Source organism: Anopheles funestus, chromosome 3RL (assembly GCF_943734845.2).
Source record: "Anopheles funestus chromosome 3RL, idAnoFuneDA-416_04, whole genome shotgun sequence".
Taxonomy (NCBI): domain Eukaryota; kingdom Metazoa; phylum Arthropoda; class Insecta; order Diptera; family Culicidae; genus Anopheles; species Anopheles funestus.
Window position 1 is genome coordinate 5182052 of NC_064599.1, and position 18330 is coordinate 5200381.

Below are 18330 nucleotides of genomic sequence, written 5' to 3' on the forward strand. Positions count from 1 at the left end.
TTCAGTGTGTAGAAGTGGAGCATCTTTTATAGCAAAAACTTTTGGCTTTGTAAATTAGCTAAAGTTAACTTAAATCACGCTCCAGTGCTCGTTTCAGCTCATCTTAGTAAAGTTATTTTACTGAAGGTCTATGGTGAATTGAATTATTGATTTTAGAAATATTATTATTAGTACATAGTATATCTTCCACACAATGTGTATAGAATAACTGCCTAAATCATTCAAAAAAGACGTGTAGTTTTTCGCTAATAAAATTCAAAACAAGAAAACACACAAAAAGCAACCAATACTGTAACATTTTTCAAACACATTGCAAAGGGAAGAAACACCTCACCAACACCAAAGGATGCATCCTTTTCAACGGAATGCAACCATCTGGCCACGTTACGTAACCTTGAACTCATGAAGCGGCACGGCAAGTCATACGAAGTGAGCGTCGTGAATCATTGAGGGTGTGCTACTAATGCCCACCCTCTGGTCGGTATCTGCTGGAAAACAAGGGGGCTCGTTTAAGGCCATTCCCTGTCCTATCTACCATCGATCGATCCTGCTCCGTCACCGTTCTCTATAACGGGGAAATACTTGACGTCACGGCGTTACACACGTGATAACACTATCGGATGTCTCGAACGTGCGCATTAAACGAGCGGCAAGAAGTAGGGACACGGGAAAAGGGATTAGAGCGAGCAGCATTAGGACAATTAATTTTATCGCACACTTCTCGTCCATGAATGGATTCCGTGACAGCAGCAACTCTTTTTCTCGCTCGAGTAGACATTCATTTAGATTATCGGTTAGTTAATTGACAATCATCAGCAGCTCGTTCGAGACCGATTGCGGGTTGTTTCCCATCGTTGAAAGTTTGTCACCAGTATGATCGATCGAAGGTGAAGGCTCATTTGAGGTTAGTAAAGAATAATTGCAGGTGTAATGTCAATGGTGACCGAATTTCAAGCTAACCTATTAGTGGCAAAAAAGAAAGCAAGTTACTAGAACATTCGAATGCAACGTGTTTAACGTGTGGAAGCTTAACTTTTGAATTGCACAACACACCCAACACATCCAACGAAGAACTGTTGGAAACAGTGACAAGACAAGACAAAAAGCAAAAGGTCAAATGATCGATAAATCGATCTCTGTAACAAAAAGGAAGCGAACATGGTATGGAAATTGCCCTGAACAGTTGCCCTGGAGCAGATAGCTTTGGATTAGTTACCCAATCGTCCCAAAAGCGAGATAGCTTAATAGTAATAAGTTTGTTACTTCTTTTTTTTTAACTCTAGGTTATGTTATCGATTCGATTGAAGAAACCCATTTGGCAAGGAAGTAGTTAATGCTGATGATGACACCAATGTAATACTATTCTGTATGATAAAAAGGAGGAAAAAATGAGCTCTTTTGGGTATTTACAACAAGGCGTTATGCGTTACGAGTACATTAGTTTAATTTTATGTTTCTGTTTTGGAAAGTTTATACGACTAATTAAATTAAACTTGTTTCAGTTTTGTTTACGATCAAAATACAGATAAATTTAAGAAGAAAAAAAACAATCATGCTAATTTCTCTCCAATATCACGCTCTTACGTGTCTAATCGTTGAGCGATTGCATGTGGCTTTCTACTATCGATATAACGTTCTATTTTTGTCATAAATAGAAACTAATATCATAAGTGTTGCTGGATCGAAACCATGTATAATGAGTTCCACCTCGTATCGTTTCAACCTTGCGTTCGCGTTCTGCTTCGACACCTACGATAAAGCCTATCAATGCATTTGTCAGCTCACGCGAACTCTTTACGAATGTGAAACGTACAGAAAATCAATTTCTGTTTTTGAGTAGGAATCGTATAGTAAACGAACGACACCAAACAAGCACTTCATTATGAATAATTATCGTAAGGAAAGCGTGAGATTCTTATGTCTTTCATTTAATAAATGATAATCAGTGACATGCAAAGCGTATGCATGCGAGATCCGTTTTCGCATTGCATGACCTTTCATTGTGGTGTCGTTGAAAATAGCTTCCCCCCAGCCACAGTTGTTGCGTCAATCTTTCGTCAGTCAAATGTTCGTGCAGTTTAGTGCTTGTGTGAAGACCCCAAAACCACAAACGATACGAAAGTATGTAAACGTATGGTAAAATGAAGAAAATAAATGAATGGTACAACACACCGAACCGGGAGTGCAACGTGGCAGAACGATGGCAAACATTCCCGGTGAGCGTTCCACGCTAGCGAAAGATCGTTCGGGAACTAGTGACGTGGAAATGACGACAACCGAAACCGGCGATGGCTGGCGAGGCATGCGGGTTGGACGTTATTTTCAACCCGGTCCCGGGTCCGGGGCTGGTCTTATTTTTGGCCCAAAACAACATACCTTAGCGAACCATCCCAATGCGATCTGCTGCTAGAACTGTGGTGCGTGCTGCTGTGGAGCGAAGCAGAACTGCACGGAACAGATTGAAGAAATTAAACCAAACGCCATGCCGATGTTTCTGCTTAAAGGCAACTCGTTTTTTTTGCTTGTTTTGTCACCCAACGTCAGTAAGGGGAGTGCCTTATAAGTTTCTGTGAGGCATATAACATCAATTGCACTGTTGGGATGTTGATCTCGATTTAGCTAAATTTTCAAATCCATTTGTTTATACTTTTGATCGTAGATACTCATGAAGTTTTAATGTTTCACAAGTGATCCACCATTTTGTGCATTGTCCTTCCGTTGGTTTTAGAAACCAACTCGTTAGACATACTGTCTTTGTCTCTTCCTTTATCTCTGCCAACGAGCAACGACACCCAAACTCAAGAGTATGTGTGCGAAGATACACGGTCGTGTGCCTAAATAGAACCGATCGCTAGACCGATCACCATCTGGTCCTTCGGTCACTTGAAGTTGAAGATGCCGAAAAATTATACCCCCACCCGAGGGGCCCGATGTCCAACCATGCAGCACTTCACGCCACCCCATGCCGAGTTTATCTTTGGCTTCGTTAACTGCAGACCTCCCCAAAAATTTTCTGTTGAAGTCCGTTGACCGGTTGCTTGGCAGCGGTGTTGGTTAGATTTGGCCGTACTACACAGAAACTTGCGGCCATTGCCAAGGCAAGCCACACGTAGCCACGCGCGTCCTCGTGTCAAATGCATTTTTTAAAGTTTTGCATCTCTTACAGTGGTGCGAATAAGTGCATGGGTTTTTTTTGGGCAATGTGAGTAAATGCGATTTTAATATAATTATTTTTTGATAAAAGCGGCACGGAAATACAAACACTTTTTATGAAAAACTTGGGATTCATTTCAATTCTTGTATTTACACTTTTCTTAGTAATTAGTACATTGTACTAAAAATACTAACTTACTAACTAGTAAGTCTAACCTCCGTATTGTTTTATTAGTTTTTCTAGTAACGTTTCTGATAAATTTCAAAAACGAATGGAACTGGTTCGACAGCTGTTTAGCAGGGATTTAAACTGGCACCAACTACTGTAAATCCCTTCAGCAAATCATTCGCGTAGGACGATCAACCTCCGCTGATGAGTCTTTATGATCGATTTTCAATTTACCTTTTGCCAACGATAGAATTGCTGGATGCTTCTATTAGCACAACATCGCCGTTAAGCGAAGACCGGAGATGGTAGCACCATGTTTGCATTACAAACAATGCCGTAATCTAAATAGTGCCCCCTTTTCGGCCACAGCACAGCAGCTGAAACTTCCCATTCGATCGTGCACGGTTGACGGGATGTGAACCGTGAGATAGGTTATATTTTTAGTGCCGAACACACCCGCAATTCGCGTCGATAAATGGCAAACCGGTGCCGGTCGTGGTAGGAGGATAAAGCATACCTGCCGATATACACACATCCCGCAGAGTCTGTAGAAGTTGAATGAAAAATTTAATGGAAATTGTTTTGCTTTTTGTGCTTTTCGTCCCACCTTCTCCTGCCCTTTCTGACTCCTCTAACATTGTACGACGGAGCAATTTATCAATTTGATGGTTTGGACGTCCGGAGGGAAGGTTGGGAGGATCGGGAGATGGGTTTGAAGAGGGAGAATTTATTTCGCATCTGGTTCTGTTGCTGTTGTTCGTACCGTTCAATCTGTGGAACGTGGAAATTCTCGGTATTCTCGGGAGAAAAACAGCGCACCCTCACAAACGCACGTTCGGTTGGCAATCCATCATTTGTGGCATAAATGATCCATGGCAAGAGCATCGCAACTACCGCTCTGGCGACGAGGGCGATTGAAGCTGGGTGGTGTGTTTATGGTACGATAGCCATGGTACAGTGCGCAATGCAAACGGTACCGAAAACGGACCGATCTTCAAGCGTGTGTACGATCGAACGACGATCAGTCAGAAGCGATTCGATTGGGTCGTAATTTTATTGACATAACTGTAGAACATCTCCTACTTCAAATGCAAACCAAATAAATAGTCCCGATAATTTATGGATGCTTTCAATGAAAATGTTAACCAACCTTAAGAGATTTTGTTTTCTTGGGAAACAATTCAAGAAAAATTGTGCTACAAAGCATGGAAAGACATTCACTCAATCAGTGACTTTCGGGGTTTGAAAAACAGCTATTAATCTAATGCCCGACAGAAACCAAAATCAAAATTAAAACTGAGCCGGAATCCTGACAATGGCGGGTTCTGGGAAAGCAATCGGACAAGACGTCAATTTCGATTCCTTTTGTTACGCTGCTTCCTCCGAAGTGTGTTGTTTTTTTCCGCTCCTCTTTCACCATTCCTTTACTGATGGCTTTTGCTAAATTTAGACTCAAATAAACAACCAATCTTTGGCGCGTATCTAATCTTGCACCGATCGCGATCGTCAAATGTAATTTTTGTTTCCTGCAGCGCGTTGACAGATGTGTGCTTGCTGCTTTTCGCTGCCGCAATCACCATCCAAATTAGATCGATGCAATTTCATAACAGAGATTTTATAATAGATCGTGGGATGTTGTAAGCAGGATCGTGCACCACGTACCACCCGGTGCGCCCGATCGGTACGATGGAGCAGCCTGGTACTTCATGTGTGATGAGAGAAAAAAAGATTTTCTAGTGCTTTAAAGATTTTATTGTTTTAGTTCCTTTTGTATTATGTAAATTATTTTTACATGAAAGATTTTAAAGGAAAACGTTTTGTTTATGTAGCGTTACTAAAGTATGTTTGTTTCAATGGGATCAAAAGGAAAATGCTTCACAATTTGTGTTGATCTAAGAAAATTTCTCCTTCACGTATGAACGATCTAAGTTGCAATAATATTTTTATATTACTTTATACGCTTTTCTTGTCGCCAAAACAACGGAACAGTAAATAGAATGCATCAAAGCAAAAAACCCCTTTGTAAGCTACCTTCCACGATTTCTGAAGCGCCACAAAACCAGCAGGGCGTCTAAATCTGTAAAAACATTAGCGTACTTTTGACGAATTGAACAGTTTCTTGCTATTTCCAATTTTTGCCCCGGGAGGAGAAAATAAACCGTTCCTCATCGTCCGTTCGAGTGTTTTTCCTCCGTGGTTTCATGTTGCATATCTGGACCAATGTTCCGACCATTCCGGCCATACGTAAGGTCGGTAAGGTCAAAGCGAACAGTCGCTTTCTTTCCTGTTCCATCTTACACTTAGCCGTGTCTTTGCTTGCTCGTTTTTATGTGCCGGAACGGTGAAACGAAATAATAATTAAAACACGCTGCCGTAAAATCTGTTCTTGAGTTTATGGGGGTTTTGTTTTACTTTTTCGTTGGCGTATTTGCGTACGAAACGGCATGGTGTGCAATTTGTCTGCATTCATTTCGAATCCTTTATGCTCAAGCGTACGACTGCAACGAACTGCAACCGCTCCGGGAAGAGCGCAGTGCGTTGCGCTTTAGATGTTGGCGCGTGTCTGTTACGATCATCGGGGTGCGTTCTGATTGTGGTCTCTTGTCGTTTAAAAATAGGTGTCGATCCACACGAAACCACGTTCCACCGGGATAGAATTCGGCCCCGATACCGCACGGAAGACCAATCAAAGTAACTGGCTTGAATGACGTAAATGTTGCTGCAGAAAGTTGTCCACTGTTACCGTCGGTTTATAGACGAGATAAATTTACTTCGGATTTTAAGTTTTCCTTCGAGTTTCTCTCTATCTTCGCTTTGACGGGTCCAGCTACAGGGTAAGGGAAGCAAGAATTAATCCTGCCGAAACCCCGGCAACTGTGTGGAGTCGCTGCATTTAACCTGCGACTGCAGTCTGCTGCAGTGTGATAGACCTAAATATAAACATCGCTGGTCGGGAAAGTGACAAGCGACCAGCGGGAAACAACCGCTTCCACACGGACCTCTGAGCCTGAAACTGTCACCCGTAATAAACGTCCGTAAATGTCCGTGATGTTGGCTGCTTGAGCTGTAGCAAAAACCCGGACGATCGTGGATTGTGCCAGAGCAGACGGTAATAGTGCATCGGCAGCAACCCGGTGGCAATGATTTATAAGGCGTTGCCGGGTATCGGTATGGGTCTTTTTATAGAAGCCGCGGTACGTTTGAAACCCGAACGCCAAACATCGTCGAAAGATGAGACACCACTACCACCTACCCGTCAGTGCAGCCAGTACTTCGACTCATTGCTCGTCGACCGATCGTCGAGTGTTGCAGCTGCAGGCGCTCGGTCTGGCAAGGGTTGCCCATGATCATCCGGTAAACCGCTTTATGGGATCGGGACCTAGCAACCGTTGTTGCTAATAGTTTTCAAGAGCAAAAGTTGTCGTTCGAACAACACATTTTGGCACATGTAACATTGTTGCGATCGGAAATGGACGGTGGAAATCGTTGGAAGTGTTGCCAAAGATGACGTTTTTTTGGCTCGAAAAACGGAAATGGAACTAAAGATGGCCTTTTCAAGTAGATGCCTTTAATATCACTTTCATGTTTTCTTTCATTTAATCGACGAAATGATCGATGGTTTCGATTAGAGATGAGAATAACAACTCTTTTTAGCATTTTGAATGCTTTAAATAAAAAAAATAATGAAAAATAATAAAAAAGTTTAAAAAATTCTATACATTTGAAAATTTCCTAAGGCTATAGCCTTAGCTTTTTTTGGGAAATTTTGCAAAAATTTTAAATTTGATATTTTTTAATGCGAATCTTTTGCAATAAGTTTCTTTCCACTCAAATAATGCTTTAAATTAAAAAAAGAATAAAAAATCAGAAAAAAAATTTAACAAAATTTTCAACTCGAAAATTTCATAAGGCTTACCCCTTACGATTTTTTTCGGAAATTTTGCAAAAAAAATTTAAATTGCTTTATTTTAATGCCAATTGGTTGCAATAAGTTTCTTTTCACTCAAATAATGTTTTAAACAAAAAAAAATAAAAAATTATAAAAAAATTGAAAAATTATAAAAATTTGAAAATTTCATAAGGCTCATTTTTGCACCAAGTTTTGCCTATAACTCGGTCGGTATCCAACGGATCGCCAATCTTTAACCTGTGGTCCATAGATGACATCAATGGCTACATTTTCTTCTCGGACGCCAGGCCCTTAGACGTCCGTGTCGGAAGTTATTCGAGAAACCAAGCTCCATACCATGTTAGTGAAAATGTAAAATTTTCCTCATTTTTTTCCTCATTTATAAATTGATATATTTTAATGCAAATTTGTTTCAATAGGTTTCTTTTCACTCAAATAATGCTTTCAATTGAAAAAAGAGTAAAAAATAGCAAAAAAATTAAAAAAAAATTTCAACTCGAAAATTTCATAAGGCTTACCCCTTTCGATTTTTTTGGGAAATTTTGCAAAAAAATTAAATTGTTTTTTTTTTTAATGCCAATTGGTTGCAATAAGTTTCTTTTCACTCAAATAGTGTTTTAAACAAAAAAAAGAATAAAAAATCAGAAAAAAAAAATTTCAACTCGAAAATTTCATAAGGCTTACCCCTTGCCATTTTTTTGAGCAATTTAGTAAAATTTATAAATTTGATATATTTTAATGCAAATTTGTTGCAATATGTTTCTTTTCACTCAAATAATGCTTTAAATAAAAAAAGAATGAGAAATATTAAAAAAATGAAAAAAAATCTATAAATTTGAAAATTTTCTAAGGCTATAGCTTTAGCTTTCTTTTGGGAAAATTTTTTTTGGGCAAACCTTGACTAAGCGATTGGGTTATCATCCGTTCATTTCACTGTTTTAGTCACACTATTAATGAAAACAATAATCTAGGGTAATCTAGGGCGTATGTAACGCGTTCAAACATCTTAAATTGTGATTTGCGGTGAAATTGTCAACCATGTTTTTCAATCTGTTGCTACTTCACATGCATTATTGTAGTCAGTTTTATCAACTATTATGGCAAATATTTTGAATATTTCAAATAGACGTTGTTGATTAGTAAATAAGTAAATCCACTGGGATCATCAACATAAAGGACATATGCTAACACCCCGTACCCTTGCCCCGATTAAAGAATAGACATCACTTTATCGCAGCACAATACACTCGCATTATATTTCACCTTCTAGAATTAATCTACAGCGTACGAAATTAACGAATAGCTTGGGCCAAACATTGGTGAACAGGTGAAATAATTTAGCAGCTCATCAGACATTATGCGCCTGAACGCAAGCAAAGCCATCTTCCATCCGCCAGCTCCCACACGCCCAGCTAGATTTCACCTTCGAAAGGAGCAGCAGTACCCGTTACTGCCGTAAATCAGCCAACGTGTCTAGTGTCTAAAGCGTGTGTGTTTATTTTTCGGTTACCTGTCGGCAGAAAGGGACGATGGAGATGTGGCACCGGATGCACCACCACGACCACTTTCGCCCTGCAGGAAGTCCATGGTTGAATTTTTAACATCAACCTTTGGCTTCTGGCCCGGTTTGGTGGCCGGTTTCTGCTGCTCGACGATGATGAAGCTGTCCTCGTTGTTGGATGGCAGGGTTGGGGCGTCACTTGCCGGGGCAGGCGCCGGTTTCGGTGTCGGTGAGGGTAGCTCTTTCTTTTCCTTCACAAGTCTAGCAGGTGCCGGTGCGGGCGTGGCTGCGGGAGCTGGAGTTGGTACGGAAATGGGTTCTTTGGGAGCAGGAGCAGGTGTCGCCACTGGTTCCGGCTTTGGAAGATCTTTCGGTTTAACTTCCTCCTCCACTGCTGGTGTAGATGGTTTGGGAAGGACTGGGGGCACTTTGCTAGGTTCAACCGGAGTTGCTGGCTTCGCGGGTGCTGGCGCAACCGGGACCGGTTTGTTCACTGACACCGGAACGGAGGGAGTTTCAGGTGTTGTGGACACGGGAGTCTTCGGTGGTTCCGGTTTAGGAGCTACAGGCTTAACCGGTTCTACCACCGGTGTTCGAACTGGCTGTACGGGCTTTTGTTCAGGGGTAGGCTTGGTCGGTTCTACCGCTGTGAGCTTTTCCGATACCTTTGCTTCAGGTGCTTTCGGTTTTGGTTCATCCGAAGGCGTCGATTCCGGTAGTGCTTGTACGGTTCGATTTTTACCAGTGAAAAACGCAAAAATTCTATCCAGAATCGGAATGCGTTTTCTGTAATCGTGAAAAAAAATTATAGAAAAAGAAGAAAAAAGAAGAAAAAAAAAACAAAAAAAAAGAAAATAAGAATGAAAAGTTCACATAAGAAAAACAAAACAAAAACAATATAACTAATAGTAAAAGAAACTATTGAAACAAAACTAAAAACAAGTGTAACAGAAACATAAACATTCATGCTTGTTGGAAGTAAATTTAAACATATTTCTATATAAAAAAAATTAATACAAAAGTAACAACAATCAATCGAAATAAGCCAATCTGATTGCGATACAAGCGAAGCATTGCACTGCTAAAGCTGATCCAATTTGTCCTGAAACAGTTTGGTGTTTCACGAACCTAAGTATACGGATTAATTTAATGAACATTTGGCAACATGTGGTATAACGTTTTCCAACTTGTGATCTCGCTGCCAGTGGTCTTATTCTATAATTTCTGTCAGCTGTACATGTTTGTGTCACCGTGCATCAACATTCCTCTTTCCTGTACGTGTTAATTCAATTGTCGTGTCTCGTGTATTGACGATCCGTTCGTGGCATCGTGGTTTTGATAGATGAGGGAAGAAAGAAAAAAAACACCCCGAGTACAAATCGCATCGATACAGCCATTTGGCAAAACCTGTGCAGTTTCATTTTCAGGTGTCACAAACCAACACACCCGTCTCGTGGTATCACAAATCTAAAGTGATAATCGCATCAAAAGTCGCTTCCGATCGTTTGGAGAGAAAAAAAGAACACACACGGATAAGCTGTGGAGGGACACGAGCAAACGATGCCAGTGACATCAGCTTTCTTTGCTGGTGCAGTTTGTCTACTACTTTGGCCACCACCTTTCGTACGCGTTCATCGACCGATAAGATAGCTAGCGGCTTCTATCGTACCCGGTGTGACCGGAAGGTGTACGTGCCGATTCCCAGCAGATATTTCCAGAACCTGTCCACCTGCGACAACGCGGCGCACATACACACTGATCGAAAATGAGCTGTCCGTTCTGCGGTATCAGTTCCGTTTCTCGTTGAAAAGTTTGTTGCAAATATGAGTGTGGGCGACGGTTATAGCAACGGTTTACTATATCAACAAAGTTGATTATTTTCCTCCCCAAAAAAGGTGCAAGTGACGGTTGATTGCAAACTGCAGAAATCTTTTTTAATTATTACCACTGCACTGATAGCAACTCTGTTGTGTGTGTTATGAGATGTTGGTAGATTTACAACACTATTACTCACACCGACTGAAAGGCTGTCCATGCATGGAGTTGCATGGAGGAACTAGCAACCTGAGTGTGGTCAAGAAAACACGACCTCGCTAACACGTTGAACAAACGAAATAACGTTACGCTATTTTATGCTAAAACTGATTGGGACGCATTTGGAAAGGGCAACTTTTGAAGTATTTGGTCTTGTTTAAACTACAAACAAGCAAGGTGTGATGTTATTGTTTACGACAATCTACATTGTTGAGTAATGATCTCACTCGGTTTTATCTTATCTTGCGTGGATTAACTGAGATTTTGATCATTCAAGATATAGGTTAAGACTGTTGATTTATTCTCGTCGAAACGTAAACAAATCCAGTTGTTCCAAGCTTCATTTTAGGGTTAAAATTTCGAGCTTCAAATTGCATGTGCAACACTGGCTTTCTGATCATGGATAGATCAATCAGATGGAAGTGGTTAAGGACGGCACGCGCCTGCAAGTATGCAATACTTTCATCAAAAAAGTTTATTATTATTGCATTGATCGTTATTTGCTTTTCAAAAGTCGCAATTGTATACTGTGCTTCAGATGCGAGGATTATTTATCGATTTTGTTATCGAAATTATTGATTAATATAAATTTCTACTGTCTGTTGACCTATCTGAATGTTAGTTTCAGTATGAGTTAATCCCATTTTAAGATAAAAAATAATATAAATGTTTAAAGGAAGACTAATTGTAAGCAATGTTATTTTGCATTTTCCACCGATTAAGTCGACATCTTTATGCTTGGCAAAACCATGTAGCAAGCGGATTAAACCTACAACACATCTACGAAACAAATATCACCGATTAACGGTGGTTGTGCATATTTTTCGCAACACTTGATATTTTGCTGCTATTACGACGCAACCGTTACGCCATCTTCACTTGACATTGAACTTGAGAAATGAGTGAAAATAATGCCGATCGAGCAAGTTCGGTGTTTGTTTTCCACTTTCGAAACTGCGTACGCAGCTTGGAGGGAGAAGGGGGATGTCGAATGTTTTCCGTTTTCGTATGACAAGAGTTTCGCGAAACAACTGTTCGTGTCAGGCCGGGAGGTCACGGAAGTTTATGTATGGCGTCGAGGTAGCAAATAATTTCACTCAAATATATTTCTTTCCTTGTGTGGGGTGGTACTGTTAGCGTTTTGTTTACATTTTCATTTTTTAATTTGCTAAAACAAATGGTTTGTTGGATATCGTAAAATGATGCAAATATTCTACGGTGGGCTGAGCTTTGAGAAATGGTTTCATGTTCTGGTGGAAAATTTGTGTTTTTTTTTTTCAATTTATTACACCAAAAGTGGTTTCATTTTTGTTGTAGTGTTGGAAAAAGACTATCTCCGTAAAAAAGTGAAACAGCTGACAGCATGACAACGCCCAGATGACCGATCACTCGACAGTTCGCCGTTTTTTGTTGTTTGTAGCTGTTGCTTTTTAAACCAACCCCCCGAAGTGCATCTGTTGAAACGCGGTAATGTTCGTGCAAAAGTTACCTTGACATTCGCATGGCCGGGAAGGACATGTTCATACTTTTCCTTGCCATACAATCACCACGGTCAGGGTGCGCCTTATGAAAGGAGATAGCTGCTGTGTGGGTTTCTTTTTCCGATTTCCCCACCCCCAAAAAAACACTCATGCCCCGTCCTCACCAAACCAACTGAACCGTCCGGAGAGGAAATTCTTTTGAAACATTTATAAATAACAATCCTGGTCCACGGCCCTGCGGTTTCGTCGGCACACGGTGCGAATTCACGTCAGACACACCCGTTGGGCGCATTACGCGCTACATCCGGTGCGTGTTATATAATGGTGTTGTTTGTTCTTTTCCCTATGTATTTTTGTCGTTTTTTACCGTCTTGTGATGATTGTCATGGCAAAAGGTTTGGTTTTCCATTCGCTTTCTGTGCGTCGACAAAATTAAGCTAATTAATTGGGATTGTGTTTGAAAATTGAGCAAACACAACTGTGAGAGCTTCGTATATTACACTCGTTTTATGTAGTGAAATCAGTTAAAAATATAACATTTATATTTGCGACATAAATCATTTAAAATTGAATAATAAACCCTCCGTATGGCGGACAGAACAACTTAAATATTCATGAATCATAAATGTTGGTTATCCTTTAAGTTGTTTAAAAACAGAGTTTTTTTTGTTATACAAACGTTGTCGCTAATTAAATGCTAGACAAGCATCTGCATCAATTATTTTCTGCTGTGTGCATCAATTTGTCAGATTTATTATTACACCAGTTCCAGTCTGATAAGATAACATTTCTCTATTGCATCTCATTTTGCATGGAACAATAAAATAAGATAATCGGCTGATACAGTGCGTTATCGATCTGTTTACACAATTGGAGTTTGTTTATTTGTATGCAAAACATGCAAACCATATTGTTGATACACACTTCAACTGGTGAAAACAATTTAATTCAGTTTCGGTGTTTGCGTAAATTCAAACAACCTCATTATCAACGGTAAATAACCCTTAAATGCATGGTGTACCACAGCTTGCATACTTCACGGGGCTTATAAACAAAGCAAGCTGTGCAAGCTTCACACGAGCGAGCTTTCGAGCAATCGATGAAAGCTTTCGTTGGTAGAAGTGCGATCTGCTCACTGACTGCATGTTTGTTACAATGCACCTGCCCATGCGCATTACTGCATTTGTCGCGTTAATCTGGTCGATGACAAATGCTGTGATGAATCAAACCCTCTGGTTACGTTGGAAGCGCCCCATCGAAGCGCCACCTTCGAGGTCAACTGATCGTACAAAATGGGTACGCTTCGAATCGATTGCTCGATCAGCATCGATAATGATATCTATTTTCAGAAGCTGTCTGTGACACTGTGTAACCATGTTTGGGACCAATTTGGCGTGCCTCTGTGGAGCATGTTGCAGCGTATTTGGAGAGCATGCGGCTGTGTTTTTGTTTGCTTGTTGTAGCATTCGCATGGCACTAGAGCATTGAAGGATTTAGTTGTTTTTTTTGGCGTAACTTTTGCAAAACACATTTCTGTTTAACTTTATAGGGAATATTTAAATCGAAGGTTTTTTCTACTCACCTCAGCTCATCCATCGCTAACGAGAAGTACCAGAGGGCAAACATGGTTCCTGTTAAGGGTATGAGCGCGTACTTTAAGAAGAACGATTTACTAAATATGGAAGAAACCAGAGCAGAAAAAGCACAATACATTCATTAGTACGAAGGTCTAATTGTAGCCATCGAATCCGATCCGTCGGGAATTCGAATGCCGGTGATTCAGTTGTTAATTGCACTACGGGCATGACGTGAGATGAGAAAAATGTCCGCGTTGAGTCAGTGGCGCACGTGACACGTTCGTGATGACGGTTGCTTGCATGTTGTGTGTGTGGTGGACGAATTACAAACACAGCTTCCAAAAATGACACATCTTAAGAGTGACAGAGCTCATGCTTAGTTTCAGATTTTTACGTGAAAGATCAGGTAATTTATTGCTTTTATATATTTTATATTTATTTAAACTTTTACTTTCTCGAGAGTTATCTAGAAAAAATCCACGATAATTTAACTAAATATTGATAATGAAATTAACGGGCTGATGTTTGACCGATAGACGACTTTCTATTTGTTTATGCTCGAGTGCTTATTTGCCAAATGCATTTCAGTATCCATTGCTTGCAAACAACAACGATGCACGATTGCCGGCATTAGCCATCAACCTGTACAACAACAGACAGGGCGCCGTCTCGTCTTATGGAAAATGTTTATCAAAAAAAAAGAAAACATGAACCAAACTGAACGATTGGCGCCCAAGCGTCCTTCCAGCTCCCGGAACAATACGAACACTGTTTGCAAAACAAAAAAACGCCACTCGGCATATCGATTTTGTCCCCTGCGTGACCTTTTTTCGTTTTAAAAATTTGCTACGAAGGATAGAGCCGGGCATGGTTCCGCTTCCAAGAGGGATGGAACGAATTTCGTTACGTTGCATAAGACACAAGGCGAACGTTTCTAACTCTGTTTTTGATGTTTCAAGAGGTTCAGAATCATCCATCTGCCCTGCACTCGTGTCATCCAGTTCGGTTACGCTTGAGATCGTTCCTTCAACTTGTATTTCCGCATACTCAGGTGGCATGTTCACTGGTTTGTATCGAAAACCCACTTTTTTAGACCGTTCTGACACGATGGAATTATTGACACAGAACGATAGGAAATATTTTGTCGTGCACTGTTGTACCGTCATGATCTATTTTCAGGAACGGGGCACAAAATACCCACGAAAGTGCACGTTGTACATCAGCAAAGAAGAAAACAAAACTGTACCAAAAACCGGAGAAACAGCACTGGTTTTGTGTGCTTTCTTTTTGTTTTTTTGTTTTTAGCACATTTGATCGTCTGTTCACACGGCCAAAGGTAAACGGGAAACACGGAAGGAGAGGAAAAAATGAAAATCGGGTCAGTCTGTCGGACGTGTGAATGCACGTTTTTCCGTATCCGAACCGTATCTGGGTAGAGGAGTGTTTTAAAATTAATGTTCATACCAAAACACAAACGACACACACTAACTGCGAGTTGGTTTTGTTCGACTGAACAACTAATACACGAATGTAACTGTTTTAAAACTGTAATTTTTTCTGTAAAAAAGATTTCGCCTATTTCATCCCCCCATTTTAACGCCTCTGCCGAGGAACGATGACGTAACGTTCAGGCACATTAAGGTGGGGTTAGATTCTGATGGAGGAAAAGGATGTAACACACTGACACACGGAAGAGATAATTGAATCATATCCACAGGCGAACGATAAATTATTTCACTACTTCAGAAGCTTTCGATATATTCACAATTATGGTGTAACATAACTACATCTTCCCTTCGCACACAATTTACGCACAAGATCCCCACAAGTGTGGCCTAGTTACTTACATTTGTTTCACACGAATCTTGAACACGGCACTTATTCTTCCCTGGTACAAAACTGCACGTAGTAGTGGCCTCACCGTAGTAAAAAAGGGAAAGAGCACTGAGCGCACCGTCTGCGTGTTATTGGGTGCTATCTGTCACACGCTCACGACGCTGCTGCTGCTGCTGCTGCTGCCGTTTGGCTGTTCGGGATGATGTCAAATTTGTTTCCCTTTTTGTTTTGCTTGCTAATGTCGGACAGTCGTCACACACGCGTGTACGGGTATGATCGAACGAGGATACTGGATGGGTGGTAACAGTAGAGTGTAGCGATTTTTATGTGCAAATTTTTACCGAACTGCAGCACAACGAAGATGATGACGGTGACTTACGGGGTTGTTTATGCCGTTTTGAAGAGATACGGTCTGCGGTTTAGCTGTGTATAGTAACTGGCCGAGAAAGAAGTAAAGAAGGGGAAAGCTACCCCTAGAGAGTAAAGCGAATGCGGGAGAGCAAACAAGTGGCAAAGAGAAAGAGAGAGAGAGAGATCGCATAGGAATCGGTAATTTGATTTGTATAAAGTACCTACTTCTTCTAAGAGAGTAGTTAAATGTTTTAAAAAAGGTTTTATTGTTTTAATAGAAACTTCTACACTCAAAACACTGTTTGACTGGGTTCTTCTATTTAGTATCCAAACCAATCCACACAAACACACTTGTTAACAAGCTCCGGTAACGGGTTTGGTGTTCTTCTCTCAGCGACAAATTGGAGAGCTTTTTGTCATTCATCAAAGTGTGAGAGGAGTTAGTTCCGGTACGTTGCACAAATGTTTGGTGGAACGGTACGATAACACCTCTGATCAAAGTCCTGTTTGTGAGCGATAATAGCGTGATAATTTAACGCGATTAATATGCCTTTTATGCTTTTGAAACAGAAGAACTCTTCCTCCTAACAAGCTCTTCTCGAGAGGCCACTCTCCGTGAGCTGATGATACTTTTAAAGGTACGTGACTAATTCACCACACTTCGTTGAACTCTACCGTACCAAAAACCTAGCGACAGAATACAACTGTCCCTCTACAACACTATCTCCGTACTCGTTCAAATTTGGATGCTCTTCGAGAGAGCAAAAGAGAAAACAGTAGCGCAAATACCGGATTTTTTACGCTTACAGTTTACGCACCGCTTGGATTCGCATCGAACACGTGAAACTCTCGTCACAATAAGATAGGAGATAACAAAGAGAATAAATGGTTTTCTTGTACAGAAGAAGGTGAGCGAATCATCGTTGCGTTTTGTTGCTTCTCACCATGGTAACTGTGTATACTCACCATCGCATAAAGCTCTCCGTGTGGTGAAACACATTTTCACCATGGTGTGTATTTTGAATATGAGCACGTGGTTCAAATCTTAATGGAGGCGCCTGGTTGTTACTGATAGTGGCAACTGTTTGTTAGGTTGGTTTGTTTGAAATATATTTTAAAGGAAAAGGATGATGTATTTCATAATAAAGATGGCTTTTAGTGCCATTAAAATTGTAGTTCTATTGTTTAAAGCCAATATTAATACTGAATTACACATTCAGCACCAAGCAGAATTACACCAAGCAGAAAATGTAGCCATTGGTGCCATCTATCGACCACAGGTTAAAGATTGGCGATCCGTTGGATACCGTCCGAGTTATAGGCAAAATTTGGTGCAAAAATGAGGAAAATTTTCATTTTTTTTTAGTTTTTTGATTTTTTTTATTATTTTTCACTCTTTTTTTTATTTCAAGCATTATTAGAGTGAAAAGAAACTCATTGCAACCCATTGGCATTAAAATAAAACAATTTTATTTTTTTTGCAAAATTTCCCAAAAAAATCGTAAGGGGTAAGCCTTATGAAATTTCCGAGTGGAAAAATTTTTTGAAATTTTTTTCCGATTTGTTATTCTTTTTTCAATTTAAAGCACTATTTAAGTGAAAAGAAACTTATTGCAACAAATTCCCATCAAAATATATCACATTTAAAATTTTTGCTACATTGCTGAAAAATGAGGAAAATTTTACATTTTCTCAAACAGGGTAAGGAACTTGGTTCCTCGAATAACTTCTGGCACAGACATCTGAGGGCATGGCCGTCCAAGAAGAAAATGTAGCCATTGGTGCCATCTATCGACCACAGGTTAAAGTTTGGCGATCCGTTGGATACCGACCGAGTTATAGGCAAAAGTTTGTGCAAAAATGAGGAAAATTTTACATTTTCTCAAACAGGGTATGGAACTTGGTTCCTCGAATAACTTCTGGCACAGACATCTGAGGGCATGGCCGTCCAAGAAGAAAATGTAGCCATTAGTGCCATCTATCGACCACAGGTTAAAGTTTGGCGATCCGTTGGATACCGACCGAGTTATAGGCAAAAGTTTGTGCAAAAATGAGGAAAATTTTACATTTTCTCAAACAGGGTATGGAACTTGGTTCCTCGAATAACTTCTGGCACAGACATCTGAGGGCATGGCCGTCCAAGAAGAAAATGTAGCCATTAGTGCCATCTATCGACCACAGGTTAAAGATTGGCGATCCGTTGGATACCGTCCGAGTTATAGGCAAAATTTGGTGCAAAAATGAGGAAAATTTTCATTTTTTTTTAGTTTTTTGATTTTTTTTATTATTTTTCACTCTTTTTTTTATTTCAAGCATTA

At 40.2% G+C, this 18330-nt stretch overlaps 1 protein-coding gene across 4 annotated transcripts; it reads right to left on the reverse strand.

Annotated features, from left to right (window-relative positions):
- Nucleotides 1–8459: 8459 nt before the first annotated feature.
- LOC125770582 (uncharacterized) lies at nt 8460–16202 on the reverse strand. 4 transcript variants are annotated; one of them, XM_049440314.1, is made up of 3 exons: nt 16041–16202; nt 13831–13920; nt 8460–9519 (listed from the first exon to the last, which is right to left on the reverse strand). In XM_049440314.1, the coding sequence occupies exons 2-3, from the start codon at nt 13872–13874 to the stop codon at nt 8739–8741; spliced, it is 825 nt and encodes a 274-aa protein (XP_049296271.1). In that variant the 5' UTR covers nt 13875–13920; nt 16041–16202; the 3' UTR covers nt 8460–8738. The 4 variants fall into 4 exon arrangements, with proteins under 4 accessions (XP_049296271.1, XP_049296270.1, XP_049296273.1 ...); XM_049440313.1 differs by having other exon boundaries at nt 15673–16202; XM_049440316.1 differs by lacking the exon at nt 16041–16202 and adding an exon at nt 15541–15660.
- Nucleotides 16203–18330: the final 2128 nt, after the last annotated feature.

Coding starts and splice junctions, on each gene's coding strand:
- LOC125770582 (XM_049440314.1), bottom strand. CDS start 13,874: ATGTTTGCCCTCTGGTACTTCTCGTTAGCGATGGATGAGCTGAG. Junction 9,520..13,830: donor TTAGCGATGGATGAGCTGAG/GTGAGTAGAAAA, acceptor TCACGATTACAG/AAAACGCATTCCGATTCTGG.